The following is an 11,068-nucleotide window of genomic DNA, read 5'->3' as shown; positions in this document are numbered from 1 at the left end:
CAGAGAGGAGGGCAAAGCTGGGGCCTGCAAAGAAGAGGAGTGCACAAAGACAGAGAAGGGCAGAGGAGTGAGGCAGTCCATCATTTGACCACAGTTTCCTCCTGGTCTTCTCAGCTCCTCCCCCAGGGGGAGAGGAAAGTCCTTGTGGGGAAGGGGCAGCCAACATCCTCAACGGTCTCCACAGCCAGGTGCCAGGGCAGGGCCGAGCCCTCCAACCCAGAGCCACACTGCAGCTGGACCCAGAGAACCTGCCTCCCTGGCTCCCCACTTCCCCGCTCCAGGCCTTGGCCCATCTCACATCTTTTCCTTGCACAGAGGTGCTGGGAGAGCCGAGCAGAATCAGGCCCAGCTCCTGGTTCTCTCTCCTTCTCCACATGGCCCGGAGAGCCCCGCTGCTGCTGCTGCTGCCGCTGCTGCTGATCTCAGGTGAGGGGCGGGGAAGGGCAAGGGGGCAGAGGAAAAGGGCACTAGGGGGGCTAGCAGGACAGTGGCCCTGTGGCCAGAGCGCTGGTCGTGGGGCCTGTTCTGGTGTGGCCCGAGTGTGGCCTGAACTATCACCTTGCTCCCCAGGCTCCCAGGCCCAATCCAAGGCCGAAAAACTTCAAAAGGTGGCAGGGCAGATGCTCTCCCTGAGGTGCCAGTATCGGCCCAAGGCCGGGTCCTACCAGCAGAAAAGTTGGTGTAAGGAGGTTTCTGCATTTCACTGCATCAGGTTAGTCACCAGCTCAGGTCCCCAGAAACTGGCTCAGACCTCTCGCTTTTCAATCTGGGATAATCCTGGCGCTGGCTTCTTCGACATCACCATGACTGGCCTGAGGGAGGAAGACTCGGGACACTACTGGTGTAAAGTCTACGACGCTTTCGGCAACTCTGTTTCTAAGTCCAGAAAATTCTACCTGGCGGTGTCTCCAGGTGAGCCCTTCCTGGACCCTCGAGAGGGTGGGGAGGCATCTTGCTCCCTATTGGTGCCCCCATTGCCCCTAGTTTCCAGATCACGGAAGCCAGGCCCCTTGTCTCCTGAGGCTGTTGGGACCCTGTGGGATCTTGAGGTGCCCCCACAGGCACCCCCCACCCCACGGTCGGCTCCGTGCTTTACAAACCAGCAGGCAATGGCCGCCTCAAAGAAGCTCAAGCAGATCGTTGAGCGTGCTGACCTGCTGGAGCACTAACGACTCTCCCACAGGGAGCCTGAGACTGCCCAGCATCTTCCGAGAAGGCACCTGAACTCAGCATGCACTAGATGCTCAGTAAAAGTGTGTCCATGGGCCCCAGGTGGGCCTGTCATCCCTCATGGCCCAGATCAGGGGTCAGCAAATGACAGTCTGCTAGCTAAGAGTGGTTTTTTTTTTTTTTTTTAGTAACAGTCATTGGCCACTCCAGTTTTTGCCATGTTGTACAGTCCCAGTCTTTATCATCTATCTTTACCTCTGGTGTCATACATTCTCCTATCCCACCTCTTTCAGCTTTACTCACAAACATCTTTGTTCAGTGTACTTACAATACCATGCTACCATCACACAGTATTATGCTATCTATTTCTGGATCTATGCAATCAATCCTAAACATTCTGTAGTCCTTCAGCATCAAATGGCTGATCTCTGCCCTCTTTCTATCCCCTGGTCGCCTGTGTTGTCAGCTTTTAACACCCAAAGTTTGTTCATTAATGTCTGTTCATATTAGTGAGACCATACAGAATCTGTCCTTTTGTTTCTGGCTAACTTCACTCAACATAATGTCCTCAAGGTTCATCCACATTATTACATGATCCATGTCTTTGTTCTGTCTTACAGCTGCATAATATTCCATCACGTGCATGTGTATATACCATAGTTTGTTTATCCACTCGTCCTTTGATGGACATTTGGGCTGTTTCCATCTCTTGGCAATTGTGAATAATGCTGCAATAAACATTGGTTTACAAATGTCTGTTTGTGTCTTAAGTTTCAGTTCCTCTGAGTATATACCCAGCAATGGAATAGCTGGGTCATATGGCAGATCTATATTTAGCTTCCTGAGGAACCTCCATACTGTCTTCCAGAGTGGTTGCACCATTCTACATTCCCACCAACAATGAATAAGTGTGCCTCTTTCTCCACATCCTCTCCAGCACTTGTCATTTTCTGTTTTTTGGATAATGGCCATTCTGGTAGGTGCGAGATGATATCTCATTGTGGTTTTGATTTGCATTTCCTTAATAGCCAGTGAAGTTGAGCATTTTTTCATATGCTTTTGAGCCATTTGTATTTCCTCTTCAGAAAAATGTCTGTTCATGTCTTTTGCCCATTTTTTAATTGGATTGTTTGTCTTTCTGTTATTGAGATGCAGGATTCCTTTATATATTTGGGATATTAAACCCTTATTTGATATGTGGTTTCCAAATATCATCTCCCATTGTGTAGGTTGCCTTTTTACTTTTCTGACAAAGTCCTTTAATGTACAAAAGTGTTTAATTTTGAGGAGATCCCATTTGTCTATTTGTTCTTTGGTTTCTCGTGGGTTGGGTGTGAGGTCTAAGAAACCACCTCCTTTCACAAGATCTTTAAGATATTGCCCTACATTTTCTTCTAAGAGTTTTATGGTCTTGGTGCTAATGTTTAGGTCTTTAATCCACTTTGAGTTAATTTTGGTATAAGGTGTGAGATGGGCATCCTCTTTCATTTTTTGGAAATGGATATCCAGTTCTCCAAACACCATTTATTGAACAGGCTGCTCTTTCCCAGTTGCTTCGGCTTCACTGCCTTATCAAAGATCAGTTGTCCGTAGATGTAAGGGTCTACTTCTGAAGAGTGGTTCTGATGTTTTTAAATGGAGGGGAAAAAATAACAAAGAAAAATAGCACTACATGGCACGTGAAAATTGCAGGAAATTCAAATTTCAGTGTCCGTAAATAAAGTTAAATTAGATCACAGCCACTCCCGTTCATTTACACATTGTCCAGGGCTGCAGAATTGCCTGGCTGTGACAGAGAGCATGTGGCCCACAAAGTCTGAGCTATTTACTGTTGGGCCCTTTACCGAAAAAATCTGCCAACCCCACATCTAGATCAGAGTTTTCCAAACTCTCTGTGATGAAGGATCCTTTTTTTTTTTAATGCTCCAATCCTTCAAAGACTATTTTTTTTTGTACAATACAACAACAACAACAAAAAGAATTACTCTGAAAAATAAAAAATGAGGGGAAGAAACAAAGTACAAGCCTAAAATGTTTATTAGATTTGACAGCCATGAAATTACATTTCAATAAATATAATCAGAACAAACACAACATAGGGAAAAACTTAAAAATTATAAAACCGTGCACATTGTTTGTTCATTGGATGTGTACATTTGGTGGTTGATATAGTGGTTTAACATCCCACCCATAAGGTTTGTTGCTCCTCAGTCATGACTAAATACAAATTTAGGAGTGAGATAGCAGTTTTCCATATGAAATGCCAATACGCACACTTTGAACAAACACTCTACATATTTAAAGATTTTAATGTGATAAGCAAGCTTCTTGCTTGTTAACTTACCTAATCTAAGTAATATTGATGACACCATAACTCTTAGAGGGTAAAGAAGCTGTTTCAATGCTCTGTTTTAATAACACTAATAGTAAGAAAGAAAAAAGAAAAAAAAAGGAAAAAAAAGAAAAAAGAAAAAAAAAGGCCTCACACCACAGATATGTTGACAAAAATGCAAGAAAGAATCTTAAAGCAATGTCAAACTCAATATTTTTATTTTTATCTCTTACAAAAGGAGCAGATGATGCTGTATTTTCAAAATGCATCTTCAATCCATCAGCAGTCAGTTCCAAAATTTTATCCTATAAATTTAGAGTTAAATTTAAATTATCTTTTGATGAATGACATGGGTCCTGGGTCTATGAATTTCCTATGTGTATGTTTTCTTTTCACAGAAAACAAAATTTAAAGCATTCTCTCAAATTCACAACATTTTTCCATGATTTATTTTTCAGATATGCAATATTAAGATCATCACCTATTTCAATAATAATTGTTATTATAGAACAAAACATCACAATCTATAGAATCTCTGTTCTTTTAAGCCTCTAACTTTCATTTTTGCCCTTAGATCTTATTTCCATTGAAAAATGTGTTGCATTCCTTCCTTGCATAGAAATATTAACTTCAAAGCCATAATACAGACAGGTCTGACTGTGCATTCACATACTTAAAAAGTTAGTCCTAAACTGTTTTCTTGTCTTGCAAAAACATTAGGGGTTCTTTCCATAGATCAAACAGTCTCAAAAGAACTTTTCCTTGTACTTCAGCATGCATAATAGGTGGTTATGACCGGCTTGCAATTTAGCACATAAAAAAGAGAATGATCTCAACCTTAATGCATTCACCTTTATGTAATTCACAATTTTCACCAGGTTGGTAAGCTGATGTTTTTCCATAGCAAGACTCTCTTGATGAAGGAAACAGTGCATTGCATTTGCTCCTTAATCTGGAAGACTACTCTGGGATGTTTTCCTGGCATAGCAGCTACAGCCATCAGAACATACTCCTGCTTAAAACTTAAATTCCAAACCACATTTTGATAATGTTTTCCTTTGCAGTTTGATATAGTTCAGAGCTAGTTGTGACTTTGACAACGAAGCTAAAAAACACAGAAGTCTTTTTCAAATGATCATATTCAAATTGTATGTATACTAAAAGAACAGCTATGTTCAGCAATATTTGTGCATTTTCAGGTGACAGTGGGAAACTTCTTCCTTCCTTCCTTCCTTTCTTCATTAATTTATTTATCTGTTTTTTGTTTTTTTTTTTTTTTTTGTTATAGGAGTTGGTCTTCCACATCATTAGCAGTTCCTGAATACGTTAAGCCAAGGTGTCTATAGAAAGGGATACTTAAGCATTCTTCTTTGCCACAGATTAACCGAACATTGTGAAACAAACAACTCTGTTGCACTCTTTCAATAATCTTTTGGCAATTGCAGATGAGTTTTTACTCTTGGCAACATTATAAGAAGCCCACAAAACGCTGGAGTTTATATGTGGATTACTGACTGTTTTTGAAAGCTTTTTAATCTACTACTCATATTTTTTTTGTGCTTTGAAAAAAAATTAGTTTAGTTTTGAACTTACATTTTTATGTGTTTTGTATGTAAATGCCACTTGTCCTGATGGTGTATTTGCCTCCTTCACTAGTGCATCTCAGCAAAGAACTCACTGGGTTTTAGTACTTCACCATTAATTATAGCTAAACGCTCACACTTTATGAGTGTATTCATTTTCTATTGCTGCCACCACACATTACCGCAAACCTAGGGCTTAAAGCAACAAAAATGTGTCACCTTCCAGTTCTGTAGAGCAGAAGCCCAGCACAAGTAGCCCTGGGCTACAGCCGAAGTGGCGGCAGGAGGGGCTCCCCTTTGGAAGCTCTTATGGAGAATCCATTTTCTGCTCATTAGGCTTGTTAAAAGAATTCAGTTCCTTTCAACTGCAGGACATTGTTGGCTGTAAACTAAGGGCCCTTCCCAGCTTCCAGAGACCGTCACACTCCTGGGCTTGTGGCCCCCTTGCTCTGTATTCAAAACCAGCAGCAAAGGGGCAAGTTCCCATGCTGCATCTCTCTCTGACACGAGCCAGGAAAGGCTCTCTGCTTTTAATGGCTCGTGTGATTGATTAAGTCCCCTTGGATAACCCAGGATAATGTCTCCACCTCAGGGTCCTTCACTGCAATCACAAGTGAAAAGTCCCCTTTGCCATGTACAGTAACAAATCCACAGATTTCAGGAAATTAAGATATGGACACTTTTAGGGGGCCCTGATTCTACCTTCCCTCAATGAGGGATTACACTTCCAAATAAAACCAGAGTAAACTCTTGGGAATCACATCCAAAGAAAAGGTTTCTTTGGAATCAATTCCATCGACATCATTTGCTTTACTGTTTCTGCCACATTCAGGAAAAGCGTGTCCTTTCTTAACAAAAAAAGTTTAGTGACCCCTCTTTTGCTATCTGTTAATTAGGGCAAAAAACAAATCATAAATTTTGTACTCTAAATTAGCTAACCATGTTAAACTCTAAATTTTTTTTAAAAGTTTGATTAAAATTTTAAATAATTTTTAAAAAAATGAATTTTTCAGGTTTTATACACTTTGGGATTAGGGTTAACCAACCTTAAAGAATCCCATGCTGTAACCTGGTCATACTCAGTGCATCACGAGCACACAGCTCACATGTTCAGTGAGACATGACTTTATGATCACGTACTTGGATCTTGAGCCAATGTCAAATTAATACAAAAGTTTTGAAATCCTCACACCCAGTTCCTATTCTCACTTTGTCATGATAGGTTGCAGACAATTCATGAGCCTGCACTAGTCCACAGATCACATATGGACAAGCACTAGTTTAGAATTTTCTCTGAGTAGCCCTGAGCCCCTCCTGTAGGCTGGGCACATGGGTGGTTCCAGGCCTGCATTAAGGCAGCTGCAGAAGTGCGTCCCTGTGGGACAGGGTCATGTCTGCATGTCCATCGGCCTGGGGCTCTCTTCAAAGAAGCCCTCTCAGAGCAGTCTCAGCCTTGGGGAGTCCCAGCCTCAGGCACCTTCTCCTCCAGGCCTCTCCCAGCCCTCAGCCCCTCTCTTTCCCCCAACTCTGGTATACTCTCCCTTCAAGGACCCCAGCTGGGGGGTGCAGACCTAGCTGAAGACCCTGAGAGGCCCCACCAACCCTTGCAGCCTTGGGGCTAACCCCATTGTCTTTCTCATCTTTCCCTCCCTGCCACCAACAGCCACTGTCTTCTCTTTATCCTCAATAGCCCCCATCACTTTTCCAAAGAGGAACTCCTTCCAGCCTCCACCCAGGACTTCGAGCACAGGTAGGTCTGGGGTCTTACAGGAAAGTGGAGGTGGTGGGCAGGCAGCTCACAAAATCTCAGAATCAAGAGGAGAGCCAAGAAAGGCACTTATGCAGCGTTTGAGGCACTGGCCCAGAATCAGGAAAGGCAGGGATGTGAAAGCACCCCCTCCATTTCCCCATGAGAGGCCCCTTCCCCAAAGATCCCTACAGGTATGAGAAAAGGGAAACTGTGGAGGGCAGAAAGGAAAGGGGCCCACAGATCATGGCTGCTTTTGCACTTGAGGAGGTGGAGAGAGAGAGAAGACTGGTCCAAAGACGTAGAAATGCTTGGAGGGAGACCCAGGTCTCCAGCTTCCTCTCCTCTCAGACCCAGTTCTCCCACCATTGTAGAGCTCTGGCCACAGAGCTGTCTAATTCTGAGCCAGGGAACGTCATAACCCAGTCCCCACCCCACCCCATCCCAGAGTCTGTTTTCTCCTCTGAGCCAATAGGCCAGGCCAGCCCCCACTCCAATGTTCCGCTGTCAAGAACAAGTGGGCTCTCCTGCCCCACTAACCACACTCCTTTCTCTTTTCCTGACAGCCTCTGCCTCCACACAGAACACCTGGGTTCCCAGTAGACTGGTCTCATCACAGACCCAGAGCTGTTTGCCAACCACTGGAGGAGCCAGAGAGGCCCCCGGGGCTTCCTTTGGCATGGCTGCCCCTTCACCGTGAGTTCAGGGTGGGATCTGCACCCACAAGGGCTCCAACCAGGGGTCTGGCTCAGGGACCTGCAAACCTGGTCACACCCCAGTCCGACACTCTCCCCTTCTCGCCCCTCCTCCTTCCAGGCAAGGAAACGCCACCCTCCGGTCCAGCCCCGCAGCCTCCAGCACCCTAGTCCCCGTGCTGTGTGGACTCCTCGTGGCCAAGAGCCTAATTCTATCAGCCCTGCTCGGCTGGTGAGTGGGATTTGGATTGGGCTTGCAGGAAAGTGGATCAGGAGAGAGTTTCTGTCCTGGGATAGAGGGTCAACGGAGGCAGTCAGCCAGAAAACACAGAGATGAGAAAAATGATCATTGACGTGGTTTTCCAAATTAAACCCTCCCTGATTCTATTCCCCTTGCATGCTGAATGCCCACCTTTTTTCTCACCTTCAAACTCTCAGGTACCCCATCCATGTCCCCCCACCACTGCTGGATTCCCCCCATTCAAAACCAGAGTCTCATGCATCCTCAATAACTAGACTGAAAACTCTCTGTGACTCTTTCTGTCACTGCTTCTCTGTATCTGTCTTTTATCTCTTCCCCTTCCTCTCCCCTTCCCTTCCCCCTCCCATCCTCTCCCTTCCCTTTCTCCCTTTCTACTCCTCCTCCTTCTTCTTCTCCTCCTCCTTTCTCTTCTTCCTTCTTCTCCTTCTTTCCTTTTTCTCTCTCTCTCATTCATCCCTCCATCAGTAACACTGACTGCACACCCTTCTGGAATGCTCAAGTCTGGGGACTTCCTCAAGCCCCCATCCCAGACTCTGCCTCATCCTAAATCCTGAGAGCGAGAGGGTGGAGATAGATGGAAAAGGGTCACAGGCTCTGGGAAGAAGGGGACACATAGGGGAAAACTTATGTGGGCTTGGTGAGAGATTGCAGGGACCACGTAAGCAAGAAGAGGATCTGGAAAAGGGATCAGGCCAGGAAAGGAGGCTTGCTAGAGGGCCAGGCATGGGAAGAGAAGAAAAGGGTCAATCAACAGCTCCCTTGCTTCCTGTTGCTTCCTCCTTCTCCCATTTCAGGGCCTTAAGGGATCTACATGTGCTGTATAAATGGGGGTCCCGGATGAACCCAGCTCAGCCCAGGCCCCAGGTCCCAGGCCCAGAGGCACTTCTCACTGAGCCAGGGTCCCAGGATGTATGGCCAGTCTCCCCCAGGCCAGCCCCCAGGAGCTCCTCCCCGACCTTGGAACACTACGGTCCCTGCAAAGAAAAGGCCCAAACCTCCCAGAACGCCATCAAATGCCCTTGGCGACATCCGTCACTCCAGAGCTGAGGATTTCCCAGCCCAGCCTCCTCCCAGGGTCCAGGCCCACGTCTTGCTCACACTCAGTTTGCATCTGGGCCAGCACCACCCAATTATGAGAACCAAAGCCCAACACAGCATCTTTCCACCAAACCAGAGCCACTGCTGACGCCTCTCCCTTCTCTTCCTCTGCCAAGATTTCCTGCTTCTGTCTTTGGCCCCACACCTCGGGCACCCAGGAAACTCCCCACATTTCTCTGGCTCTGCTCCCTGTCTCCTTGCCACACTCTGCCAAGAGCTCTCCGTTGCTTCTGCCTCCTCCTCCTCTTCCTCCCCCTTTCAAATGCCCACCATCTCGCACCTGGACCCTAATTGGTGTCTTCAGCCTCTACCATCTACAAATACCAGTTAGATTGCACCCCTTTACACATCCCTTCTCAACCACACCTCTGTGCATTTTCACTGCACAGAAATTTTGAAGTCCTGTGTCATTACCGGGCTCCAGGTTCTGCCGAGGTTAGGCACTACTGGTCATCACGTCATTGTACCGCCCATGCTCTCCTTACCACCACTGAGATGGCTGCATGTTCTAGAAAGACGTGAACCCTCACTTTTTCTGCACAAGCTGGGCAGGAAGACTCCTCAATTCAGCCACAACCAAGATCACACTGGGTCCTACCCCAGCACTGTTCTGTCTTCTGACACTCCTATTGTCCCAATGTTGGGGATTGACTCTTGTCCCCTACGAAAGGCATGTTCAGGTCCCAACCCCTGGTCTTGCAGGTGTGGTCCATTTGTAAAGAGGGCCTTTGAAGGTGTTGCTAGTTAAGGTGTACCCAATATGGCTGAAGTCCTTATGAGCAAGGGAGACTGGGCACAAAAAGAGAAGCCACCGGGAGCAGCCAGAAGCTGGAAGGCAACAGAACCCAGAAGAGAAAGGAGATGCTGCTACGTGGATGCCACGCAACAGAAAAGCCAAGGAACTCCAAAGTGTATTGGCCAGCCATAAGATACCGACCCCAGGAAGAAAGAAGCCTTGTAGCCTCTGAAACCATGAACCAATAAATTCCTGTTGTCAAGCCAACCTATTGTGTGGTATTTCTTTTAGCAGCCAGGAAACTAAAACACCCGATTTTAGACCTTCTAGTTATCTTTTTCTCCAGGTCTTCATCTATTTTTCTTTATCCCTACTTTCTGGGAAAGTTCCTCAACATTACACTTCAATTCTTCTATTCAAATTTTTACAATTTATGCCATGATATTTTTAAATGTTTCAACACTGCATTTGCTCTCTGAATGTTCCTTTTTATAGCATGCATGTTTATATTTTGGGAATGCAATTTTTTTCTGGCAAAATTGAAGTTTTAACTTTTGAATTTTTCTCAGTTTTGTGTATTTTTGGTTTCCTCCAAGTGCCTTTTTATATCTTTTGTTTTCTCCTTTCATCAGCCTCTGTCTTTCCTCAAATCTTTCCAGAAACTTCTACTGCTTCTCAGCAGCCCATCTGTATTGAAAAGCAATGCCTTCTAAAGCTGCTCAAATGTTTGCTGTGGGTTTGGGGCTCATGGACTCTTGACTGATTGGGCAGAAGTATGGCTTTTTGGGTGAACCATCAAATCTCAGTTTGCTCCATTTTTTTCTCTTTCCTTAGTTTCTACTACTTTAACTGTCCTCCTTGGGGGCATAACCTGGATGCCAGGGTTCTGGACACCAGCCACAGCAAAGCAAAGAGGTCTCTCTGTCCAGTGTGCCCACGATTGCAGCCCCCAATAACTCTCCCAGTCAGGATGCCTGGTGCCCCGAGCGGGCGCCTCTGTGGAGAGCCTTCTTCAGGGGCCACCTTGAGTTCTCTGCAGGTTGACAAGTGACAGCAAGGACAGAGGATGTGGGCAGCTGGCCTATTTTTAGTCTTAGTGTGGCAGGTTAGACGTAGGAAAAACATCTTGCAAACTCTGAGGCGCCTTTGGACAAAGGCAGGGAGGAGGGGGCATCTGGTGAGAACTGTCAGGCTCCTAAAACCTGAGGATATTGAACGTAAGATAACATTATTCAACCACCTGGCACAAACCGATTGCAATAACCCATTCATAATCCTTGGTTTGACTGTTTATTCAGCCTACAGCAATAGCTTACTTGCAAACCTTGGGTTGCATGTTTATGAACCAATCACAAGAATGTATAGACAACAATCACAATGCCTACTTACACTACTTAATTTGAGTGATAACTCACCAATCACAATGTGCCAAATGTACCAATGTC

At 45.6% G+C, this 11,068-nt stretch overlaps 1 protein-coding gene across 2 annotated transcripts; it reads left to right on the top strand.

The window, feature by feature from the left end:
- Nucleotides 1-246: 246 nt before the first annotated feature.
- On the top strand, nt 247-9,874 carry NCR2 (natural cytotoxicity triggering receptor 2). 2 transcript variants are annotated; one of them, XM_037843902.1, is made up of 6 exons: nt 247-426; nt 571-912; nt 6,776-6,835; nt 7,399-7,528; nt 7,649-7,759; nt 9,590-9,874. In XM_037843902.1, the coding sequence occupies exons 1-6, from the start codon at nt 375-377 to the stop codon at nt 9,633-9,635; spliced, it is 741 nt and encodes a 246-aa protein (XP_037699830.1). In that variant the 5' UTR covers nt 247-374; the 3' UTR covers nt 9,636-9,874. The 2 variants fall into 2 exon arrangements, with proteins under 2 accessions (XP_037699830.1, XP_037699829.1); XM_037843901.1 differs by having other exon boundaries at nt 8,584-9,874.
- The last annotated feature ends 1,194 nt before the right edge of the window (nt 9,875-11,068 follow it).

The sequence above is a fragment of the Choloepus didactylus genome, chromosome 7, assembly GCF_015220235.1.
Source record: "Choloepus didactylus isolate mChoDid1 chromosome 7, mChoDid1.pri, whole genome shotgun sequence".
NCBI lineage: Eukaryota > Metazoa > Chordata > Mammalia > Pilosa > Megalonychidae > Choloepus > Choloepus didactylus.
This window is presented reverse-complemented; position numbering and strand designations above follow the sequence as displayed.

Excerpts from the sequence above, each read along its gene's own strand:
- NCR2 (XM_037843901.1), top strand. The coding sequence starts at position 375 with ATGGCCCGGAGAGCCCCGCTGCTGCTGCTGCTGCCGCTGCTGCTGATC. Across the intron at positions 913-6,775 it reads CTACCTGGCGGTGTCTCCAG|CCCCCATCACTTTTCCAAAG; the intron begins GTGAGCCCTTCC and ends TATCCTCAATAG. Across the intron at positions 7,760-8,583 it reads CTATCAGCCCTGCTCGGCTG|GGCCTTAAGGGATCTACATG; the intron begins GTGAGTGGGATT and ends CTCCCATTTCAG.